This window comes from Arabidopsis lyrata (genome assembly GCF_000004255.2).
Source record: "Arabidopsis lyrata subsp. lyrata unplaced genomic scaffold ARALYscaffold_1, whole genome shotgun sequence".
Lineage (NCBI taxonomy): Eukaryota > Viridiplantae > Streptophyta > Magnoliopsida > Brassicales > Brassicaceae > Arabidopsis > Arabidopsis lyrata.
Window position 1 is genome coordinate 12120671 of NW_003302555.1, and position 25447 is coordinate 12146117.

The 25447-nt window shown below is 34.0% G+C and overlaps 5 protein-coding genes and 1 long non-coding RNA gene across 9 annotated transcripts; 5 read left to right on the top strand and 1 right to left on the bottom strand.

Moving 5' to 3' along the window:
- The first annotated feature begins 3582 nt into the window (after positions 1–3582).
- On the top strand, positions 3583–4293 carry LOC110225460. The gene is made up of 2 exons (XR_002329795.1): positions 3583–3722; positions 4111–4293. It is a non-coding gene; the product is annotated as an uncharacterized LOC110225460 (long non-coding RNA).
- A 251-nt stretch (positions 4294–4544) lies between these two features.
- LOC9326801 (omega-hydroxypalmitate O-feruloyl transferase) lies at positions 4545–6912 on the top strand. The gene is made up of 2 exons (XM_002890693.2): positions 4545–5256; positions 5924–6912. Exons 1-2 carry the CDS (start codon positions 4837–4839, stop codon positions 6830–6832), a joined length of 1329 nt encoding a protein of 442 aa, XP_002890739.1. The 5' UTR covers positions 4545–4836; the 3' UTR covers positions 6833–6912.
- A 1613-nt stretch (positions 6913–8525) lies between these two features.
- LOC9326802 (cyclin-T1-3) lies at positions 8526–11784 on the top strand. 4 transcript variants are annotated; one of them, XM_021013601.1, is made up of 7 exons: positions 8526–8636; positions 9009–9344; positions 10058–10139; positions 10394–10528; positions 10616–10788; positions 10880–11025; positions 11278–11784. In XM_021013601.1, exons 2-7 carry the CDS (start codon positions 9115–9117, stop codon positions 11463–11465), a joined length of 954 nt encoding a protein of 317 aa, XP_020869260.1. In that variant the 5' UTR covers positions 8526–8636; positions 9009–9114; the 3' UTR covers positions 11466–11784. The 4 variants fall into 4 exon arrangements, with proteins under 4 accessions (XP_020869260.1, XP_020869262.1, XP_020869261.1 ...); XM_021013603.1 differs by having other exon boundaries at positions 8527–8636; positions 9009–9890; XM_021013602.1 differs by lacking the exon at positions 8526–8636 and adding an exon at positions 8653–8764.
- A 109-nt stretch (positions 11785–11893) lies between these two features.
- LOC110225318 lies at positions 11894–12309 on the bottom strand. Its single transcript, XM_021014747.1, is given in 5 exon segments — positions 11894–12030; positions 12033–12111; positions 12113–12188; positions 12190–12281; positions 12283–12309. Coding segments are annotated over 5 exon segments (411 nt in total).
- LOC9326803 (splicing factor U2af small subunit A) lies at positions 12009–13783 on the top strand. The gene is made up of 2 exons (XM_002890695.2): positions 12009–12171; positions 12584–13783. Exon 2 carries the CDS (start codon positions 12599–12601, stop codon positions 13487–13489), a length of 891 nt encoding a protein of 296 aa, XP_002890741.1. The 5' UTR covers positions 12009–12171; positions 12584–12598; the 3' UTR covers positions 13490–13783.
- A 5712-nt stretch (positions 13784–19495) lies between these two features.
- On the top strand, positions 19496–23983 carry LOC9326804 (transcription factor bHLH110). The gene is made up of 7 exons (XM_021014844.1): positions 19496–19915; positions 20251–20956; positions 21953–22084; positions 22317–22382; positions 22644–22709; positions 23327–23386; positions 23500–23983. Exons 1-7 carry the CDS (start codon positions 19770–19772, stop codon positions 23671–23673), a joined length of 1350 nt encoding a protein of 449 aa, XP_020870503.1. The 5' UTR covers positions 19496–19769; the 3' UTR covers positions 23674–23983.
- Positions 23984–25447: the final 1464 nt, after the last annotated feature.

Here is a 25447-nt window from a genome sequence, read left to right on the forward strand (position 1 = left end):
TGCTCTCAAGTAATCTTCCTAGTGTCATGACCGGAAAGAAAATAAGTTTGGGCCTTAATTAAGCAAACATTAGGCCCACTACGATCCCCGGTTATCGTCTTCGACGGGTAAAATAAGTTTGACACCTTTCGGAAAAATGGAAGATGTAAACGGTTCCGATCGATTCTCCTTCGAGATCAAACAGCCCTACGTTGAAGAACGGTTGGATAACAACAAGAAACGGGAAGAGGTAGCTGTAGATGCGGTGAGTTTCGTGGCGGAGACTGAAAATGGGAAGGAGGAGGTCAATTTTGTGCCGAAGAAGCTTATAATTGTTGTCACACCAACGTATAATCGAGCGATGCAGGCGTATTACTTGAACAGGATTGCTCAAACGCTGAGACTTGTTGAGTCGCCTGTGCTGAAGAATATTATTACGAAAAAAGGACAATTGTTCCCGAAAGGCGTAGGCCTGTTAACGGAGCGGATATCCTGTTTTTTTAGGATATCCGTATCCGTATTATCCGTGATTTTAGTATCCGTATCCGTATCCGAAAATTCCGGATATCCGCTATCCGGATATCCGTTAAAAATCCGATTATCCGCGAATATTCGCGGATATCCGTAGACATGCAAAAAAAAAAAAAAATCATTTTTCATATAAAAATACTGTATTTTCGTATAAAAATACTGTATTTTCGTATAAAAATACTGTATTTTCGTATAAAAATATCGTATTTCGTATAAAAATACTGTATTTCTTATAAATATACCGTATTTTGTATAAAATACTCATATTTTCGTATAAAAATACAAAATAACCGGATATCCGTTATCCGTTTTTTAAAATTAACATCATCCGTATCCGTATCCGTATCCGGAATATCCGTTATTTTATTATCCGTATCCGTATCCGTTTTTCCGGATATCCGTTTTTTCGGATAAAAAAACGGATACGGATACGGATATCCGCAGATACCGGATAATAATCTCAGGCCTAATTTTTAGTAAGGCTCATAATCTTTTTTTTTTTGTTTTTTACCGGCAAATCGATCATATTATATAAGGAAAAAAACCCGAAAAAACCGTCATCTAATTTTTATTTCACCGATTCATATCTCTAGTTTTAAGTTTGGAAGAAAATACTTTGTTCAATTTCGGTTGTCATTTAAAACCTTCGTTTTTTAAAAGTTGTTGAAATCGGACCTCTGAATTAACGACTGTTAACTTTGCTAACGGAAGTTCAAACTATGGTTAAAACTTTACCCCACGTAATTAATTCACCCTAAATAAAGACACTGATGCCCTTGTACAATTCATCCAAATCGATTTGGGATCATACAAACCTAATTTCTCTCTATCTTGTCTTCTTATTTACAAGAATGATGAGCCAAAGTTTAGGGCCACAATTCGAAGCAACATTTAGAGGAGAGAGAAGAGAGTTTTTTTTTTTTTTCGGGAACAATTGTCCTTTTTTCGTAATAATATTCTTCTAATACGTCTAGTTATATTCCAACAAATCACTGACGGGTTTATGTTAAGGTCTTACGGACGTTCGTAATTTGTCATTATCGATGGATCCATACTTCGTAATTTTCGCTCTTAAAATTCTAAGAAAATGAATTATGGGTCAAGACCATGACCAAAGTTAGTGAAAAATTGGTAATGATTTTGTAAGATATCTATATTATTAATTGGGAATCACTCAAAACCAACAAACCTTATTTTAGTAGATTAATTACAATGAATGCCATTAGAATTATTGAATTTAAAAAAACAAAAGAAAAAAATTCAAAAAATATATATATTTAGTTGAGCATTTTTCTTTTGGTCAAAAATATATATTCAAAAAGTATATATATTTATTTCGTTGGAGCATTAACAATATATATTCAAAAAGATTTTTATGTCTTTTCTGTCTAAAACTCAAACAAACTAAATTTAGTGTCTATTTTCTCTCTCTCTTTTTAATTATGTAATTGTCTCTACTGTAACCAAAAACAAATCCGATTAATTATTTTGTCTAAACCAAATTGAAACTAAACCGAATACCAAACTGATATGAGGTAGGATAATGAATGTTATACCAAATAAATACATACTAGATCCGGATCCGCACGTACGTGCGGGTTGTTATTTTGAATCGATAGGATTTACATAAAGTTGTAATTTAAATGTATTGTTTTGTTTTATGTAATTAATAGTGAAAATATCAATCTTTAGAATAAACAATATTACACACATTTATTTTCAGTTTGATTAATTATACATTCTGCAGAAAAGTGTATTTACTAAAAGATGCAACATTTGTCATAATAAAAATGTGTTATATAATAAAATAAATAGTTTAATTATACACTTAGCATAATATGTTTAATACTAAAGTCAAAACTTAATTCAATGGGCGATTACGTGAAACAGAAATATTTTGTTATGGGTCACAAAAAACCATGTTGGGCCGAAGGAGATTTATATACATATTAAAGATGGGCCTACTACATATTTGACCCATTACGTGAGATTTGTTTGTATTACAATCTTCAACATCGGAATCGATGTCTGATAAAACCAAAAAAAAAAAAATTATAGATGTTATTAAAAAAAATCTTGTCAGTATCGACGATTCTTTTGCAAAATTCTCACAGATTCCATATAATTCGTCTTTGTTTATACTTTGTGGAGATGTAATTGTTCAATCGGAAAAGAGGTTTGTCTTTATTTTGTTTTAAGTGTTGTAAATTTGTCAATTTGTTCTGAGGATGTTTTTTTTTTTGTGTTTCTTCACTGTCCTGGCTTATCTATTTGGCTATAAATCGTTGTTGAGTAATGTTCTCTATACCTTGCATAGATTCGTGTTTGAGGATAATCGATACGGCGAGATGTCCCTCTGCACGCTTAATTGCATGTTCGTTAAAGACCGACAAGCTTCCGCTCGGTGCTGCCGTCAGTCTCTCCGGTGGCCCCGTTGTCAAGCGGTCTCTACAGAAGAGGCAGGTTCCACTCATTAGAAAACCAATGTGGAGTTTTAGGGTTTGCTTATTTCTCTAACCCGGATGTTCTTGTTTGGAAATTCCAGATTGGTGATAAGCTTTTCAAACTATTGAAGAAATAGAAGCAGAGAAGTCTGCTATTGAGACTGATGTTGTACGTTATTTTAAAAGCTTTTGGTAGAGACCGCTTGAATCTTTATTATATCTAGATTACATAGCAACTGATACATCTCATTTCGTTTTCTTTGAAACGTTAGCTAAAAAATCATCCTGTCTCTATACAAATCATGATTACAGATATTAATTTTATTCAATTTGGAATCTATATTTTGCGATGTTCACTATATTTTGAAACCTGGAAATAGATCTAATTAATTTTGTTTATATAATAATTGCAGATTGTTACAGACATATTTATGTGTTTTAAAGAGAAGAGAAACCAAAGAGATAAGTTTTTGAATGATTATTATTAAACATCACAACTTTCCTATATAGAAGATAACAACATAGTTATTATTATTGTAATTAGTAAAGAATCTTAAGATATAATGAAGCACATAATATATAATTACAGCATGATCTGCAAGGATCATTTCTGTTGTTTCACCAGTGAATTGCATGTATTGTGTCCAGGAATTTTCACTTGGATCTTCCAATTCGTCTTGAAAGGTCTCACATCAGCAAGGGTGGTGATACCGTGATTTTGAGCCATGGTTACGAAATAGTAAAAAGTGAAGAATGCTTTTATGAAAGGTTAGCGTGTTTCTGAACTTTCACATTAGGCGTCTATTTATATGAGTTGAGAGAGGTAAGAAGATTTTAGGGTTTAGAGAATTAAATCAACAAACGTATAAGGTAGATGCTCGAATTTTAGGGTATATTCTCGATTTAAACATATATCAATATCTAGTTTTTGATAGAGTTTGGTAATTGAATTTTTTTGTTAAGATAAATAATTTGTTTAGATATAAATTGGGAAATCGTGATTATGATAAATTGGGCTAAAAAGATTGTCGAGGATTTGTTTGTTATGGAAATCTGTTGAAATTTATGTAGTTATGGATATTGAATGATTTTGTTTGTTATGGAAATCTTTTTGAATGATAACTAACCATTTTGTTTATGTGTCATTAATATCCAGAGTATCTCAAACAATATTGGAATTAATTGTGAGGTTGTGATAGTCGGCGAAGCCCATTTGTCAAATATGAAGCCCATCTAAAATGTCATCCAACCCATTAATATTGAGAGGGACTGTTATTCGGATCATCCAACTCAGCAAATATAGATCCGCGTGTTGTTTCGTTTGTAATATTAGAAGATCCGATTGAAGATCCAAGATCCGCATGTTTCTTAAAATGAGAAATTTTTTTTTTACCCTTCCACGTGAATTTTTTTTGTTTCTTTATATTCAAATTTTCAATGGCATTCTTTGTAAATATTCTACCAAAATAGGGTTATTTATGTTTTAATGATTCTCAATTAATAGTATAGATACAAATATAACTCCGCACGAACGTGCGAGTCCGAATCTAATTGGTTATAAAAATCAATGTGTAACAGACTGATTAGGCCTAATTATAAGGGTTATATATATGAAGGATAACAAACAAATTACAGATTAAGAAATACTATAATGAATGATAACAAACAAATTACACATTAATAAGAAATACTTAAATTTGGCATGGGTCCAAGATAGTTGAAGACTGACCCCTGTTTAAGCGGATTCCAACTTTTACCACCAATTTAGCTCTCCCCTATACTCCTATAGATCTCTTCTTGCTTACTACTTTCCCTTTCCACCATCTCTATCCATTTTATTCTATCTCTCTCAAAAACACAAAGAGAAAAAAATAAACGGAGGATGGAAGAACTGCCGGATTGCTTGTACGAGGGAAACCAACCAACCTTAATAACTCCTTCATCTCCCACACCAAATCACTCTCTCTACCTTTCCAACCTCGACGACCATCATTTTCTCAGATTCTCTATCAAGTATCTTTACCTTTTCGAAAATTCTATTTCCCCTCTCACCCTGAAAGATTCTCTCTCTAGGGTTCTAGTTGATTACTACCCTTTCGCGGGTCGGATAAGAGTCTCCGATGAAGGGAGCAAGCTCGAGGTAGACTGTAATGGGGAAGGCGCGGTTTTCGCAGAAGCTTTCATGGATATAACTTGTCAAGAGTTTGTTCAGCTTTCTCCTAAACCAAACAAGTCTTGGAGGAAGCTCTTGTTCAAGGTTCAAGCTCAGAGTTTCTTGGATATTCCTCCTCTTATCATACAGGTTCGTACGTATTTCATTTATTTATTTTTTTCTTGCTGGGAAACTTATGATTTCAATTTCAAAAGTTAAAACCATGACTCATATTGTTTCCGTATTAGTTAATTTTCGTGAAAGAATTATATTCGAATTTTTTTTGGAGGGGGATAAACGTAGCTCGAATATTTTAGGTTTCTTAAAGTTAGTTGGATCGACTGTTCTGTTTAAATATACTAATTCGTAGGAATAATCTAAATTGTTTTTAAATTCCTGACTCTTAAATTGATTCGGCCACTTTGTTCTTTTCAAATAAGAAATGCATACTTTTACTGGTCGTGCATAAGCATTCGATGTATCAATAACATAAAGTTATTTTCTACCACATTTCTTCTTAAAATACGTGAACTTTAATAAAGACATTATATGGAAGAAAAAGAGGGGCGCATAGAGAATAATTTGTCTGTTCAATCATACTCTTTTTCTTTTCTTGTTTACACGAAAAACAAAACTTTTTTTTCTTGCATTGAATTAGTTCATTCTATAAGTCGTTTTGTTCAACTCATGTTATGTGTTTTATTAAAACTGCGTTTCTATGAACTTACGTATAAAAGTTTGATTATTAACGCTTAAAAGCTAGTCGAATGTAATAATAAATCGATATTTTCATATCTTACGAATATTAATGCCCCAGGTGACGTATCTTCGTTGTGGGGGTATGATCCTCTGCACCGCGATCAATCATTGCCTCTGCGACGGCATTGGCACATCACAGTTCCTACATGCATGGGCCCATGCGACCACTAGCCAAGCTCATCTTCCGACCCGACCATTTCACTCCCGTCACGTGTTAGATCCGCGAAACCCTCCCCGTGTCACACACTCACATCCCGGTTTCACCCGAACTACCACCGTAGACAAAGGCTCCACCTTCGACATTTGCAAGCATTTACAGTCCCAACCATTGGCTCCCGCCACCTTAACCTTCACCCAATCTCATCTCGTACGCTTAAAGAAAACATGCGTTCCTTCGCTAAAATGCACCACGTTCGAGGCACTAGCGGCTCACACTTGGCGCTCGTGGGCTCAATCTCTTGAGTTACCATTGACCATGCTGGTCAAACTCTTATTCTCTGTCAATATGAGGAAAAGACTAACTCCAGAACTTCCCCAAGGGTATTACGGTAATGGATTCGTACTAGCTTGCGCCGAGAGCAAGGTACAAGACCTAGTCAATGGTAATATTTACCACGCAGTAAAATCGATACAAGAGGCGAAATCTAGAATCACTGACGAATATATAAGATCAACGATAGATTTACTGGAAGATAAAACAGTGAAAACAGACGTCTCATGCAGTTTGGTCATTTCACAATGGGCGAAACTGGGATTAGAGGAGTTGGACTTGGGAGGAGGAAAGCCAATGTATATGGGTCCTTTGACGAGTGATATCTACTGTTTATTTTTACCTGTCGCGAGGGATAGTGATGCCATTAGGGTTCAAATATCTCTGCCAGAGGATGTGGTGAAGAGACTAGAGTATTGCATGGTTAAGTTTTTAGACGAGAAAGATAACGAAGATGAGAATTCTCGTGCAAAATAAAGTTTTCTTTATAGATTTTGATGGTTTATAATGAAAGAGTTTTTCAGTTGTCGATTTTTGGTTGGTTTTGTTTTATGTACTGAAATAGTTCCTTTTATATAGATTCGAAAACAATAAATAGACATCTGAACCCCAATAAAAACTAAAGAGTAGCTCACTTTTCGTTTTTTGATTGGTTTCATGCTAATTTCAAAAGATGAGTTTAAAAATATATATTGACAGGATGAATTCGGCGGAATAGTATATGTTCTAATTTAGTTCATCAACTTTAGCTCAACGGTTCCTATATGGAAGTCGAAGTTCAAATAAATATTAATATATCCAATTTTGGTGACATTTTTATTTGGTGATTTAACTCTATCACATTACAGCTCTAGCTATCTCTAATTTCTGATGATAAAATAAACTTTAACAATGATTCAAATTGCTAATGGTTACAGAGTTATTTTCTACAAAAGTTCAAATAATGTTAGCATGGTGTGTAATTAGTCTAGATATCTATGTTTTGGAAAAGATTATAATTTCCGTAATGCGGTGACATTACATAATATTGTAAAAGTATGTATTAAATATAAAATGCAAATGACCATCCAAAAAATATACAGTACTAGAATTTAACCCGCGGTACACCGCGTGGCTATATTTTTTAAAAAAATATAATGTTATTTTCTAAAGTTTAACTGAAGATATATCATATTAATTTGTATTTTAAATATAGATATCTATCTATGTATTATTATCTAGTGTATGATTACTATTGTTTAGGTTTCAATTTTTAAAGTATAGATACGAAAACATACATTTTTTTTAAGTAACGATGTATGGTGGATTTTAAAATTTTGAATATTTGACTCCGAAGTATACCGTGGGTCGGTTTTTTAATAACTAAAAATTTTAAGTTGTATTTGTTTTGTTAATATTGTTTCTTTTGTTTTGTGTTTACGATTGTATAATTGTATTTTGATTGTTAATTTTAGGATTTCATCCTTAATATACCGTTATTAATATCGACCCAAACCCGTCATTCCATATAAACCCGTCTATATTATCCCATTAGCTAAATTATTAGTGTTATAAAATCCAAGAAAATAAATTATTATTGTAATAAAATCCAATAATTTTAGGATCTCACCCGTGGTATACCGTTCTTTGAATGATTTTAAATTTATATTACTAATATATATTTTAAATTTATCATATAAAATATATGATTTCAGGTTTTTGTGTTTTTAATTTATTTAAATAAAGCAACGGCTTAAATGATGACATATATAGTTTTTTTCTTGTATGTGTATATAATTTTTCTATGTGAATATTTTGATTATTATAAATTAGTATTTTTATTACTATGCAAAATGTTAATATAAATATTTGCTATAAAAGTTTTTTGAAGATATATGGAAAGATTGTGTAGAGATTTTTAAAAACAAATTAGGCAAGATATTGTTTGGTTCATATCTTTTATTTAAATTTTGTAAAAGTAAATAATAAATGCCAATGGCATTCTTTGTAAATACATTCCAACTCCAGGATTTATTTGCTAAAAGTCATCCAAAAATGTATATATAGATATCGACTCGAATTAGAATTGCTACAAATACAATTATAAGTCCAAGCCCCATATCCATTATCGAATTTGAATTGCTTACAATCACAAAGTCCAGGCCCATATCCATTCTCCAAACTTGAGTTAGATATTTATTTTAGGTCGCAACACCGCAAAGATCTTTTCCCCAAGTTTCAGACAAGCACAGAGAAAAAATAAAGCAGCAGAGAAAATTTTCAAGTTTCAAAGCAAATTTGGGTTAGTGAAATCTCAAAATTTGCTATCCAAATTCGTTTATCTTCCCTTCCTTAGAATCGATTGCGTTTCCTCTGATCTCATCTCTTGAATCAATCGGCTCCTCTAATCCTTTACCTCCTTCACGTTTCGTAATTATTCGATCTGTTTTGCAGATTTCGTGAATTTAATTAATCGCCTCCTCGATTTTAATATTCCGTGATTTGATAGAATCTGTTGGAAATTTGTTGATGTTGCGATATGAGTCAAACTAAAAATTATATGTGAAGCTGAGATCAGATTTGTGTCGTCGTATTATGTTCCAAAGCTGTTTAAACTAATAACCATGAGAAAGTACAAATTGGTGTCTTATTCGATGGTGTTTGCTAATTGCAGATACTTTGTCAGCAATATCTGCAGCTAAATTGGGATTGTCTTGTTAGTTCAAAGATCCAAACATTTTTGGTTAATTGTTGCTTTTTGGCGGAAGAAGATTACTACTATGGGAGAGGAGCATCCGAGAAAGCGGTCTCGACAACATTTTGAATCGGAGGCGAGACACGTATCGTTGTTGGAATCCCCTCAATGCGAAACCTCCAAGTGGTATTTCAGCAGGGAAGAGATTGAGCGTTTCTCTCCATCCAGAAAAGATGGGATTGACCTGGTGAAGGAGTCGTTTTTACGGTCTTCGTATTGCACCTTCCTGCAAAGACTTGGCATGAAGCTTCATGTGTAAGCCCACAATAGTATTCTTTGTTGTTTTATCATCTAGGATTAGGAAGTAGTGTTTGTTCTTTGGTTTTTTTGCTAGACATCTACTTATGACATCTTCTTTGTCTTCTGATATTTCCTGCTACACTTTTTTAGCTAAAGAGGGTGCCTAATGCATGACAATGGATAGCCTAACTGTTGAATTTTGTCGTAGGGCCACTGTGGGAGGTGGTCTGGAGGTTCTCCAACTATAGATTCTCCATTTTTGTCTACATATTTATCTCGTGAATGGAAGAATTATGTAATAATAGTCGAAATTTGGTGTCCATGCATCATATATTGACTCACTTCTCATCGGCAATGGGAGGCTTTGCATCTCTTGTGAATTTGCTTGGGAGCTGTTCACCTGTTTAGACATGACCTTCTGATATATGTCTTTGTGTTTGTAATTCTCTGCTGGGTTATCAAAACCCTCAGCTGTTCCTACCTTTACCAACTGATGTTCTTAGTTTTCTGAGCAAGTGCACGTCTCTCTCCGGCCCACTATTTTTGAATCATCTATCATAGGTACTGGTGTATTTTTGTCTTCTGCATTACTCACGTGTGTCAGAAAAAGTTTTATGTTATAAATGCTGGTTTGGGTGAAAGTGATGTCTAGCTCTTAGTTGCTGCTCAAGATATCATAACATTGACCCTGTTCATGTTGAAGGTTTTTAACAATCTCATTGCTTCAGGTCCCAGGTTACAATATCATGTGCAATGGTGATGTGCCACAGGTTTTACATGCGCCAATCTCATGCAAAAAATGACTGGCAGGTAAGAATACTTTAGTATTCATATGGTTCTTCAATCGCATTCATTGGAGCTGACAGGAAAATATGGATGATTGAATAGTCTGTAATGGAGATATTGTTTTTTCAAACAGAATTTGGGTTATGAGCAATATAATGTCGATGAAAACAATTCAAAAGTGGTTATTAAATAGTTTATTCAGTCTTCCTGATTAATTAAAAGTGTATATGATTGATGCTAACAATTTCCTCTTCGATTTCTCCCTTGGTGATTTGCAGACGATAGGAACTGCCAGTCTGTTCCTCGCTTGCAAAGCTGAAGATGAACCATGTCAACTGTCCAGTGTCGTTGTAGCATCTTATGAAATAATTTATGAGTGGGATCCTTCTGCCTCAATTAGAATCCATCAAACTGTAAGTATATATATATGTATATATATGTGTATTGGTAAATATGCACTGCACATGTTACTAATTTATTACTTGTTGCTCTTCCTGTAGGACTGTTACCATGAATTTAAAGAAATTATTTTGGCTGGGGAGAGTCTTTTACTGAGCACAAGTGCTTTCCATTTAGACATTGAACTTCCCTACAAACCTCTGGCTGCGGCTTTGAATAGATTGAACGCTTGGCCTGACCTTGCAACAGCTGCATGGAATTTTGTGCATGACTGGTAAAGACCCTTGTTAATAATAGTATCTACCCGATTTTATCATTTTTCCCCTACAATGAGTTTGAAGAATCTTATAATGCATTGTGCGTAGGATTCGAACCACACTATGCTTGCAGTACAAACCCCATGTTATTGCAACAGCCACTGTGCACCTAGCTGCTACGTTTCAGAACGCTAAAGTAGGCAGCAGAAGAGATTGGTGGTTGGAGTTTGGAGTAACAACTAAGCTATTAAAAGGTTTGCTGTTCAAACTCTAATTTTTTTCTCTGGTATTATTGCAGTCATTTGATCAAGTGAGATGTAGTGTTTCTATAGTGTTAGCACTAGGAATAGGCGTTACTATAGCTCCTCCAATTCAAGAGGCCTGTTAGGTTCTTACCATGTGCACATATTGAGTTTGAATATAGGTAGTGGCCTGAACGAAAAGATGTGCTGTTACTGATTTTAGCGGTTGATTAAAATAATGGGATGTTTTCATCATGGTGACAGAGGTGATCCAGGAGATGTGCACACTGATAGAAATGGACAGAAGGAGGAATATGCCACCTCCACCTCCACCTCCAAGAAGAGAGTTAACATGGGCAATACCTGCGGCCGTAAAGCCGGTCCATATGGCTAGAGCTTATCCATTTCATAGCTACCCTTTGCAGTCCTCTAGACAGGCTGGCATCTGGTGAGCCATTGTTGAGCAGCATGAAGATGTAATCTCTCTTAGAGTCTTGAGTTTGGTTAGCAAAAGAAGATTCCGTGGAGACTCATGAGAGAGGCAATGTAGCATTTATATAGAGATCCGAGTGAGGTGCTTTTGTCTAAGTTAAGCCTCTCAGGCATGACCAGAGTGGATTCTCTCAAGATTCTTGGTCTTTGTTCTCTTAGAGAGAGATTATGTATAGAAGTGTCCCATTCACATGTTATAATACTTGTAGACTGCATATCGTTGTATATCTGGAATCTATGTTTTGGGTTTCGTTCAAAAGTTCAAATTGTTTTTTGACTTGTTCTCTCTTTGTTAAGTAATTTGGTTTTGATGACGTGCTGCTATTAGGTCTGTGTTGAGACGAACATAATCATCATATTTACCGATATAAGTAATTAACCGGTTCAATTAACTACACCTAGAAATCGTATGAACCGGTCCATAACCAAAACCGCATGAACAATTTAGACCAAACCGGGTTGTAGTTTCCATTATTAATATTTTTATTCGATTAAATATAAATCCTCAACTCATGTCATGAGATTCCTCTTTCTCTCTCTCTTTCTCGCGAACAAAGCAAACCCTAGATCATCCATCGGCGAGTGAGACGGCAGCTCCTCGTCGGCAAATTCCTTCCACCGGCGGAGACTATTCACCCTCAGATCTCTCAATCTCTGTAACATTTTGTACGCCTTCTCTCTCTTTCTTCGCTCTCGTGATCTATTACGTCTCTGTGGTTCTCAGCTCTGTTTATTGGCTCCTTTGTGTGTTTCTCTGTCTCTGCTTTTCTTTTGATTGTGCTCTGTTTCCGATTTTATATTCATGTCTCTGATTATATGATTTATTTCTTTGGTTCTATGTATGTGTGATTCTTTGTTCTTGTCTCTCTTGTTTCCACTAGCTGACTAAGATCTATGCGATTTATCTTCAATAGTTGCTCAATCTTTTCGCTTTCATAACATAATTTACTCTCTTGTAGAGAAAATTTTGGCTTTAGTGAAGTTTCTTGTTGATGTTTATGATAACCACCAATCTCTTTTCAAGATATGTCTACATGTTGAGAAATATTTTGTTTAATTACTGATATTTGTAAATCAGGGTGGAAATTCTGCCATGGCGGAGCATTTGGCTTCAATTTTTGGTACTGAGAAGGACAGAGTGAATTGCCCATTCTACTTCAAGATTGGCGCTTGCCGTCATGGTGACCGGTGCTCTCGTCTTCACAACCGTCCTACCATCTCCCCTACACTCCTTCTTTCAAACATGTACCAAAGGCCTGACATGATTACCCCTGGTGTTGATGCTCAAGGCCAACCGCTCGACCCGCGTAAGATCCAAGAACACTTTGAGGATTTCTTTGAGGATCTCTTTGAGGAACTCGGAAAGTTTGGCGAGATAGAAAGCCTCAACATTTGTGACAACCTTGCTGACCACATGATTGGCAACGTATATGTTCAGTTTAAGGAAGAGGATCAGGCTGCAGCTGCTTTGCAGGCTCTGCAAGGTAGGTTTTATTCAGGGCGTCCCATCATTGCGGATTTCTCTCCTGTGACAGATTTCCGCGAAGCCACGTGTAGGCAGTATGAAGAAAACAACTGCAACCGTGGTGGGTACTGTAATTTCATGCATGTGAAGCTTGTTTCGAGGGAACTAAGGAGAAAGCTCTTTGGGAGATATCGGCGGTCATACCGCAGGGGAAGCAGAAGCAGGAGCAGAAGCAGAAGTATTAGCCCCAGGAACAAGAGAGAGTATGACCGACGTGATCCTCCTCACAGGGAATTCAGTCACAGGGACAGAGATCGCGAGTTTTACCGTCATGGAAGCGGGAAAAGGAGCAGTGAGAGGTCGGAGAGGCAAGAAAGGGATGGATCAAGGGGTAGGAGACAAGCAAGCCCTAAACGAGGAGGGAGCCCGGGTGGTGGGAGAGAAGGAAGTGAGGAGAGGAGGGCAAGGATTGAGCAATGGAACAGAGAACGGGAGGAGAAGGAAGAGGGAGGAGCATAAAACAGTTGGTTACTCAGATCATAATTGCTGCTATGTGGTTCCTGCGTCTGCTTCTCTGCGTTTACTGATTGTTTCTGAAATCGGTAAAATCTGGTGATGGATTTTTCATTTGGTTGTTCTAATTTGGAACTTGAAATGAGTGGAATCAACTTCTTTAGATTATAAAATGTTTGGGGTTACTTTCTTGTAGTTTTGATTAGGAAAAACCGTTGTTGCCTCGTCCCCTTGTTAGTGTTCCCTAGAACTTTGTACTATCTTCTGTTGGTTTAAAAGAGTTTCTAGTTTACTTCTAAATTTCTTTTTCTTCAACGCTTGGGAATACTTTAAGCTCCTCGAATTTCAGTAGACAAACTGACAAAGATAAGGGGCTAACACTTTGGGCCTCTGATTGCATTAATTGGGTTCGAAACAGACTTTTTTGTTTCTCGTTTTTTAATATTACTTGGGTTTCGAAATTCCATAACATTGTTCAAATCATAACATTTTTTGTTATGAAATACTTTGATCTCCTAGTTGGGGAAGCTCTTAATATTCTCTACTATGAACTTCAGTCTCTAACATTAACATGTCTTAAGTTAAATCTTTTTCTAAACCAGTTATCGAATGGGTTAGTCTTGGTTGCCATTTTTTAAACATACTGGTTTCCATTTGGTCATGCCAAACGTAAAATCCTAAGCAACAACACAAAATCTCAAATCAAGCAAGTATGTAGCTTACTAAACCTATATACTTTCCAAAATTACTTCATAAGCTGTTTGTCTAACTCACGCAATGATTGAATACATGGATATATGCATAAAATACTCCATATGAGTAAAAAGATGTATATTATAGCGGAATAACAGAAGTTCACAATGCAATATACTAAACCATAAAAACATGAAGGCCATTTTGGCTTGTAGGCATGGTCGAGTCGAGTCCCTCTTCAGCGATCGCTGTGGTTCTTCTGTACAGAATATACTTGTGTTTCTTCAAATGGTCATAACTCATAACTCCCAACCATTGTTCTAGTTGTGATGACGAGTCGAACTACTAATCACAATAAATTAATTACTTTCTCTCTATTTTTTTGTCCCACACATCTTCACAAATATATATATATTTAATTCAAAAAATCAGAATTAATCAATTAAAATTCATTATTCTTCACTTAAATATCGCTACCACCGTCATCACCACCCCAATACATCCGCCCGTCCTACCACCAACACCGACGGCCCCATCCCATTGCCACGGCGGTGTCATTTACTATAAATTCATATTATTTTTAACGCATCAAACAAAACATGTCTTTGTTTATTCTTACTTTACATTGACTGAAATCACATAACATATTTACTGAATTTTATCAGTTATGGAGATTAGTAGTTCAATAGATTGACCACGTGGAGAAGTCTTTGCCGTCTTCGCTTGAGTGGATATATTATAGTAATAAACCCATACGATATATATATATATATTTTTTTTTGATAATTCAGGTATCCGGGCCGAAGCCCGACTAGCACCAAGGCTTGAAGCCGGTTCCCTTTCAGGCCATCCGAACCCAACGCTTAATGTGTTTCTTGGAGACCTGCAGCCGGCATGTGAATACCGCAGTGGCCAACGCTAGCTCTCGAACTGTGGGCACTATATTAGAATTACCTCCTCAAGTGCCACTAGCCCAACCCACGTTGGTTACCCATACGATATTTTGTTAACTTTTTAAAAGTTTTCTTACATCATAACTTATACAAAATATCAAAATTCAAAATTTATAAATCTGAAAGATCGTAGCTACATAGTGAAAGATGGATTGTTGAACAGCGTTAAAAAGTCCCATTCCATGTAATAATACCTCAAACACAACACATGCCCGCGTCTTGCTGCGTTTCTGTGTGTACATATGAAACTGAAATCGAATTATAATGATACTAAAATGAAATATATATATATATATGATCTTTAATTTGTTATTGTTAGGAACCAAAATATAAAGATGAGGAATGGGGAAAGTCTGTTGGACAGTGATGCCCTAAATTTGAGAAAGCATATATTCCCCTGCTCTAAAGCCTTTGTCCTCTTCTTAGACAACTTTAAAATAAATAATAATGCTTTCCCATACTTTTAATGACCCTCCTTTTAAGGCCTTTGCTCTCTACTTTTTTTTCTATATATTTGACCCCCAAAAAAAAGAGTTAACTTTTTATTTTCTCATTGCATAAAAATATTTTATATGATTGACCAACTACGACCATCTTTAATTTCTTTTGAAATATATTTAATCATGAACAATAGTCAGGGCATAGCCTTAGCATCGCCTATCCTATCAAAGGATGCAATTTTGTTATGTTTTGGCAGTTTTATTCGAAACCTATCATAGTAGAAAGATATGCATATTTCTCTTGATTTCTTTTTTGTGCTTATGTTGTATGTTTCAAATGGTATCCCATTAAGCGAAAGCAAATGAATAAAAGCAGTTATGATAATACAAAAAAAAACGGAAGATTGTAGAGTTATATAGTAAAACTTCAAAACATTGAGAAAAGGTAATTAAATGTAAAAATTAAAGCTTCAAGTGTTGAGAGAAGCATATCATCTAGGTGGTCTAGACTTCGTTTATAAATATGAAGTAAGAGTATCATCGTTTTAATTAATGTATAGAAACATGATCAGCACACGAATTTTTTTGTGCCAACCAGTAATAGTAATTCAATCATCTGTACACTAATTGACAAACAAAAACGGAAAAAACTATGATTTATAAACCATTACTACATCTCATACCATTGATAGAAGCAATAAAATAATAGATCAATAAATTTTGACAAATAAAAACTGAAAAAACTTTGATTTATAAACCATTACTATACATCACATACCATTGATAGAAGCAATAAAATAATAGATTAATTTATTATTTTATCTTAATAAATTAATAATTTATTTTGCCATAAATTACTTAATCTTCATATATTTTCTATATATCACTCTTACATATTTATTTATTTATTTATCAATTTTCTAGTTTAATAAAATCATAAATAATTTGTAGCAAAACTTCGCTAATTATATAGTGATGTGTTATGAAAGCGATTGGCGATGATGGAACCTTGAACCTTGATTGGTAACAGATGTAAAACAAATTTAGCTCCTACACCTAATACTATACTTTTGAAATTAATACATAAATTTCTTTCAAAAATTTTAAAAAGACACAAAATATAATAGATTAACACAATATAGCTTTTTGAGATCTAAGGTCAAGTTGGATAATGGATAGAGAGCCCATCATTTCTTAATCTTCTGGTACATATGGTGTATATATATATAAGTGGTCACCAGGTAGTTTGTTATAAGTGAGAGTAGAGACCATGTATGTAATTAATACAACCTTAGTTTCTATATGTTGCATATTATACCCCATTAGTTTATGCTCCATTATAATGACTCCAAGGACAATCAATATACAGTACAAATAGATACATTAATTGACACAAATTACTAATTTTTGTTGTTGATGCAGTGCAAGCATATATATATTGGAACGAATCCGCATGTGATGGTCTAGGCCTTGACACTCAAGAATTTCAGGACGTAAATTCGAAGAGACTCTATTTTTCATTCTCTTGACGAATAATTGAGTTGTGCTTGGGCCTTTCGTGTCTCGGGTTAGGAGTTAATTTTATCGGTCTGGATTTTTAACATGATAAGCTTGTTCAACAAGAGTTAGCATTTTTACCAAAAAAAAAAAAAAACAAGAGTTAGCACATCTTTGAGATTAATCGAATTAGATCCAGATTACTGCTATAAAATAAAATAGATATTGGAATACCTTAATTTGTTTTAAATATTAGAAAAATAACGAGAATATAAATTAAAGAAGGTGAGATCTGTGAGCGTGCAAGTAGAGATAAAATAGAGAGGAGAAAGAAACATTAAAAGTGAAAACAAAGTTTTTCCCATACTCTTTTTGATCTCATCACATTCTCCAACGTGACCTTTCTTCTGATGTGAGTCTTGTTGCTCTCTTTTTTTTTATTTGGTTGATCTATTTTCATTTAATTTATACAAGTGAATTAACGTGAACTCTGTAAGTAATTGATCCATAAACTTAGTTGTTTTCCACACGATTAATTAGTTAATTAATTAAACATTCTTTTTAGATGCGATCGAATTGGTGACAGCTTTATGATCAACTGTACAATACTCATTTTCGTAACTTATTGCACTTTTGAGTCACACTAGATAAGGAATCATTTATGTATAAAACGAGTTCTTCGCTCTTCTAAAAGCGTTCATTTCAACCAAAAAAATCAGCCAATTATAACATCAGAATATGACACATGTTCTTTCCAAACCAATAACACAAATTACATTGCACGATTATGTAACATTAACAACCAATAAAAGTTCGCCGCCTCTTCTATATATATGCTAATGACAATCAACAAGCACCTTGCCAAGTCATCCATCTCTTGCATAAACTTTTTGCTTACGCCCACACGTAAAATTGGGTAGACAGCCGGCTCTAACATTTTAAAGGTCACAAACTAAAAAAAAAATAAAGGCCTAATTCTTCCCAAAAAAGTTGTTAAAGCATTTCTGCAAGTGTGAGAATCGAACCCTCAACCTCACATTCCTCTAGCAAGCATTTAACTAGATGAGCTATAAGAGAATTTTGGAAAGAAAAGGACCGATATATTAATAACTACATCTGAGGCCGAAAGCACATGCTTCCCTAGCTTGCGGCCTCATTGATTTAAGACAGCAAAGCATATAAAACATATACACTGATTTAACATTTCAATATATCGTAACTTCAGCCTTCTTTCTGAGGAACTTGACGTCATCATGACAGAGAGTGATGAATGGTTTCATGTCATATACTCCTTTGTAAATTATTTTGGGTTTTTTTTTTTTTTTTTCTAGCTGACCTTGGTGGTGGTTCCTGCAGCTAGAACAATTATTCCACTCGAAAAAAGTGAAAAAAGCCTTGGAGATCATCATTTCCATCTCTAGTAGCTATTACTGCCTCCGTTTATACAACACAAAATGAGTTTCGTTGGTGGCTTTCCAACTGAGTTGTAACCTCATACCAAACTTTGTTACTTGGATCCTCAACATAAATAATCAAAGAGAAGTGAGATATAAATAAATTGTTACCTTTTTTCTGTAAAAGTGGTTAAAAAAACAATTGTTTTACGTATCAGTTATGTAAAGATTTGCTTTTCACAGAATTAGTAGTAGAATAATTTTCAACTTTTCTATGATTTCTTACATATATCTTAGTTCTAATTAAAGACTATTTAACGTACTATATCATCTCATATCAATCAAAATATATATAATTAAACACTTAATTATTTCTTACCGTCGCATGCAACATGTAACTTGTTAAGTTTTTTTTTTTTTGGGATAAAGAACATGTTAAGTTAGAACGATGACTTCTATAACTAAGGAGTGCGTGTGGGCTCAATATACTTGGACTTGATCCACTGATTTCGAGTTATCATAATTAGACATACACATGTACCCATCCCGGACATGAATTCAGATTACAAAAAGAGCAATATGTATATATAGTTATACATGCATAATTATATTCATTCATATATATAATTAAGAGAGGTAAAGAAGGAAGTGTTATATATTGTGGGGGTGAGATTAGACAGAGATGGATGGATGCCATCATTTCTCATCAAAGACAACTGTTGCAAAGTCTTGGGATCGAAGGCAGGAGCTTGGGACACTAATCATGGCTTTCAGGAATTATAATCATCTCCCTCTAATTGCAGAGAGAGAGATGGCCTAAAAGCTACATTAGATTATTATACAAAACTATGTACTGTATATATACAAATACTGAAAAATAGAAAAGTAGGGCATATACTCTAGAAAGTGAGTCCATGAGAGAGAAGAATTTCATTATATAAATATTACAAATATAGTTTTTTGTTATTGTATTATTGAATGATTTTTCCCCTCCTTTCTTTTGAAGGTTTTATTGCTTTTCAGAATATAGGTACTTGAAATAGTAGAGAGAGAGATGCGTCAAGCTTCAAAAAAGCTAAGGTAATGTTATGTGATGTGCTTTGAAAAGAATAGAGAGCTTTGAGAGGGCACATATATACCAACAACAATTTTAATTAACTACTTCATCTTAATCTCTTGGGATTTTCAAGAGAAACTCTTCAAAAAATCATCTTTCTTTACACACACACACACATATACACAGATACAGAGATCAGATATACTACAAATACCTATATATATATATCATCATCATATCTCTCATACGTACATGGACTCTGCTAATCTCCATCAGCTTCAAGATCAATTACAGCTTGTGGGGTCTTCTTCATCTTCTTCTTCCTTAGACAATAACTCTGACCCTTCTTGCTATGGAGCTTCCTCTGCTCATCAATGGAGCCCAGGAGGTATTTCTTTGTAAGTTTCCTCACTCACTATCTCTCCTCTGATGTATCATATATTTACATGGCCATGTATATATATACATCCTTTAACACGTGTATGCTACTAGGTTTCTGCAGCTATATATTTGGGTGTTTAATTTGAATATTCCTGGTATCAAGAATTTGGAATCTTTCTTCTTCTTTTTTGGTTTTGAAAGATAAGTTAGTGAAGAAGACAACAAGATAAACTTTAAGTGGCTGATAAATTATTAGTTGTCTATTATATTATCCTTCGTATATATACACACATGGTACTCTGATTTTGCATTGATTCAAAATAAAGAAAAAGTTTGTGTGGTTTTGTGACAGGAATAGTGTGAGCTTGAGTCATAACTATAACAATGAGATGTTAAACACAAGAGATCACAACAACAACACAAGTGAGTGTATGAGTCTCTCCACCATCCACAATCACTCCTTGATCCAACAGCAAGACTTTCCTTTACAATGGCCTCATGACCAATCTTCATATCATCATCATGAAGGACTTCTCAAGATCAAAGAAGAGCTTTCCTCATCAGCTATCTCAGACCATCAAGAAGGCATATCCAAGTTCACAGACATGTTGAACAGTCCAGTGATCACAAACTATTTGAAGATCAATGAACATAAGGACTACACAGAGAAGCTTCTTCTAAAGAGTATGTCTTCTGGTTTCCCCATCAGTGGAGATTATTGCAGCAGCCTTCCCTCTTCTTCTTCTTCCTCTTCGCCTTCGTCTCAGTCTCATAGAGGCAATTTCAGTCAGATTTACCCAAGCGTAAACATATCGAGCTTGAGCGAATCTCGGAAGATGAGCATGGACGACATGAGTAACATCCCAAGACCATTTGATATGAACATGCAGGTTTTTGATGGAAGATTGTTTGAAGGGAATGTCTTAGTTCCTCCTTTGAATTCTCAAGAGATTAGCAATCTTGGGATGAGCAGAGGAAGCTTTCCTCCTTTTGGCCTCCCTTTTCATCATCATCTGCAGCAAACACTTCCCCACCCTTCTTCTTCCCCTACTCATCAAGTAAGTTTTTACTTTCTATTTCTTTTATCTTTTTGCTTTTCTTTTTTTTTTTTTTATAAATATAAATGATTGGTCTGACGGTGTATCTCGTGAAGTTAGTGCATTTGAAAACATTACGTTTAGGGCTCTATTTCTATTATGTAACACATATATATATATACACTATATATATACACCCTCATTTCTGAATTTTAAAATGTAGTACTCCTGTTTATTAGCATAATACGGCATGGTTACCTTTCAGCTTTAATCACATAATTTCAATATAATTCACTCATGAACTAAAAGATTAGTACGTATTCTGTGTATGCGTTCAACTTTGTTTATGCATCAATGGAATAGATTGCAATATTATTCGCATATATATCTCTTTGCATACTTAAAATCATATTCATAAGGTGGATAAAATATCATGCATGTTCATTAAAAAATTGTGGCAAATCAGAAAGAAACAGAAAATGAACTTGAAACTTAGCAAAAAATAAAAAGAAAGACTGAAATATTATTATCATGAAGTATAGATAGATTAATCAGATTAGTGTAAAGTGCGAGACCTTTGTGCAATATTGAAGCTTTGCAAAAAGTTATGAGAAAAAAATAAATAGAGAGAGAAATAATATATACGTAAAAACTTTTAATCTTTTCTTTTGATTCATCTTTTACTTTGTTGTTGTGATTCTTGGTTGGAGGGCCAAAGCTTGAGCTATAAAACCTTTTAACATAATTCATAAGCAGCTCTCTTTAAGCTGAAACATCAACCTTTGTTCTCTCTTTTCTTTTCCTTTCTCTTTATTCCTTACTTTGTTTTATTGTCTTTTTATGAATCTCTTTTCATAACATTTTTTCTCTCATTGTCGGGGGTACTAATTATTATGTACCATTATTATTCTTTACATCGAATAACAATAATGAACGTTATAAATACTTATATACATACATTTTTATGTGTGTGTGACTGTGTGTGCATTACTTATGGGGTTTTGATTTGGGTTGAAGATGGAAATGTTCAGCAATGAATCTCAAACAAGTGAAGGGAAGAGACATAACTTCTTGATGGCAACAAAGGTAGGCGAAAATGCTTCCAAGAAACCGCGCGTGGAATCACGCTCCTCTTGCCCACCCTTCAAGGTTAATACTTTTGTTTTTTAAAATACTTGCCTCTTAATTATAATTGTTTTCTTTATTCTTTTTGGAGAAAAACAAAATAAAGCATGAACAAAGTTTAGCAGTTAACAAGAAAAATATTTAAAAGAAATAATCTAATTGGAGACTATTATTTAACAAAAATATATATTCAAAAGTTAAGATAATCCCTTGAATGTTTATTGTAGTGTTTATATGTTGGGAAATTGAAAAACAGGTGAGGAAAGAGAAGTTAGGAGACAGAATAGCAGCTCTTCAGCAGTTGGTTTCACCCTTTGGAAAGGTAATTAGCAACAATTAGTTTTACCCAATTTATTTCTTATACTTCAATATTATTTCATTCCTTTTTGCCCCCATTTTAGAATATGAGGCCAATCATTAATAAATATATACCTGTATGAAAATGAACTTTATTACAGTAAGAGATTTTTTATAAAGATAGTAGTACTGATCTTAAGAAAAATATTAAAGATAAAGTTGTTTAATTTTCATACATAATTGTTGATGATTAATTACATGAGCTGATTAAAATGTTAAACTGCAGACAGATACAGCATCTGTGTTAATGGAGGCAATTGGATACATCAAATTCCTACAGAGCCAGATTGAGGTAACTTCAATGCATGCATGTCATTCATATCCATACGTCATATACGTATATATAGTTATCATTACATGACATCTGCATAAGAATATATATAAACATATTATTCAAGGAGTGGATTTGGAGTGGTATAACGGTATATAAATGGCATAATTAGAGTATTTACTTTGGAGAATAGTTACATATCATATAATTTAATTCCGTGCTAAGTTCCAGACATTTCTTCTTGATCCTCGTCCCGTTTGTCAAATATTCTCAACTTTTTATATCAATTATTACTAAATATACTATCTTATATAAGGACTTGGACATATATACTGAATTGTGAAACTTTAAAAGACTATTGAGTATGGGCTAACTTATATGAACTTATATTTAATTAGTTCCATAGGGTTTAGCTTGCCTTTAAAGCAAGTTAGAATTGATCTTATTTTATCATATCCTCTTAGGCGCACCGCGCACTACATTAGCAAGTACCTTTCTCCTGTTTCTTGTATGGATATATGTTTAGATAAGCTGATGCTCATGGTCGCCATTTTATAATCTTAAAGATTTATTATACGTATAGAAAAAAGAGTAACGTTGGTATAACTCAAATGTCAAATTTGTTGTTTGATGAGCAGACTTTAAGCGTCCCCTACATGAGAGCATCTAGGAACCGAACCGGAAAAGCCTCCCAGCTGGTATACTTAGAGAACCTATGATTCATTACTAGTTTTACATAAAAGAAAATATATATATATATATATATATATATTTTTAGTCCTCAAATTAATTATAGTAAAATGTTGATTAGGGCTCACAATCACAAGAAGGGGATGAGGAAGAGACGAGGGATCTAAGAAGCCGTGGGCTGTGTCTAGTGCCGTTATCATGCATGACTTATGTTACCGGAGATGGTGGGGACGGAGGAGACGGTGTTGGTAGTGGGTTTTGGCCAACGCCACCTGGTTTTGGTGGCAGAACTTAGCCGTGGACTTAACAAACCGTAGGACTATGCATGAGTACATTTATGGGATTTGGAGGTAGAGAAAGGGAAGAAATGTTGAAGGTGGAGTATTAGTTCTTTAATTTCTTTGTTTTGGTTTATTAATTGAAAGTTTCTGTTTTGATAGTGGAGCAAAGTTGGTCGTCCTGATTAGAAAGAAGTATTACAGGATAGACCAGCTTTGATCCATTTATGATTAGTAATGAGTGAGACTTGACGATATGTTTCTACTTACATGAAGGGCTGTGGGGGCTAAATAAAATATCAAATAGCTTTGGATTATTTTGTTAAATCTCTTTTGTAGATATAATGTGTCCATATCATTAACCAATGTATTCATAAATAAATAAACACATGAATGATACAAGCTCTTGGAAAATTTTCAACATGTACGTAGTAAGAGGAAAAAAAGAAAAAAGAAAGAAAGAATGTATGATAAATCTATGAGCTAGCGCTAAAAGATGATTTCTGTTTTAGTCACTGACTTTAGTTATCTACTAGATCTAGATATTTCTTTGAAATATTTACTCAGATGTTATATAAAAGTTAGAATATTAATAGAATATTATACATTTTTTTAAATTACTCATATGTTTAGCGTCTTTGTGTAAATTATAATTAACACATTTGATTAGTTTTTTTTAATTGAGATTTTTTATTATTTTTTTAATTCACGTCACTAAAAAAAATAAAATTAAAGCCACGTCATAACTTTCGGCTGAGTTATAATGTTTCACGGAAGACGAAAAGTTGCGTAAATGTCACGGCTGGGTTATAATGCTTCATAGAAGACGAAAGGTTGCGTAAATTTACATGTTAGGGCTGAGTTATAATGCTTCACGACTGACTTATCTTCAATGTACTAAATGATAAAATTTAATACTAGTATTAACTGTTATTTTCAGTTTGCTAATTAATTTATTTTCTAATTTTTCTTTTATTAATTATTATTTTCAGTTTTTTTATATATCACGGCTAAGTTATAGTGTTCCACAGCTGATTTATTGGAGCATTGCGGCTGAGTTAGGATAACATTATGGCTGATTTGTCACGAATAGACATAAAACACATAAACCAACAGTCATGTTCGCCATTATCCGAAAATAAAATTCCTGCAAACAATACTACGTCGGACAAGTTTTAGCATTATGTCCAACTTGTTTACTTCGAGAACATACATAGCTCAGCTTTAAATGATGACTCAAATCTTTCAATCCGTAGTCATCAAGCACCAACTTCACAAAGTTTTTGTGCGTTGTTTCTGCATCATTCTGCATATATATTTGTGTCGATGTTAAATATATATTTGTGTTTCTTTACCCAATTACCGGAAACAACAATTACCGGAACCGGATCAATCATATCGAGAGAAGGATGGACGAAAATGAAGAAGAATGAGTAAGACGATGACGAATTGGATGTTCAAAATTTAAGTTCTGGTGATGTGAAAAACACAGGTGAAGATCAACACAGTGAAGAAGAAGACAAGTAGAAAAAGACGTTTCGTATTTTCTTTGATGATGATGACATGGAATGATGACATGAAATGTTGAATCCGACGTCATTTTTTAATTGATGAAGTGGCAAATAAGCCACCAAACGAACATGTAAATCAGCCTAATTAAACCAGCCATCAAACAAAAATTTAAGTCAGTCGCAACATGAATACTATTACTGTAATTAAAAAACGAAAAAAATGCAGCCAAATTCACCCGTTTGATGTCGTAACTCAACCAAAAACCTTTAACTCAGCCGT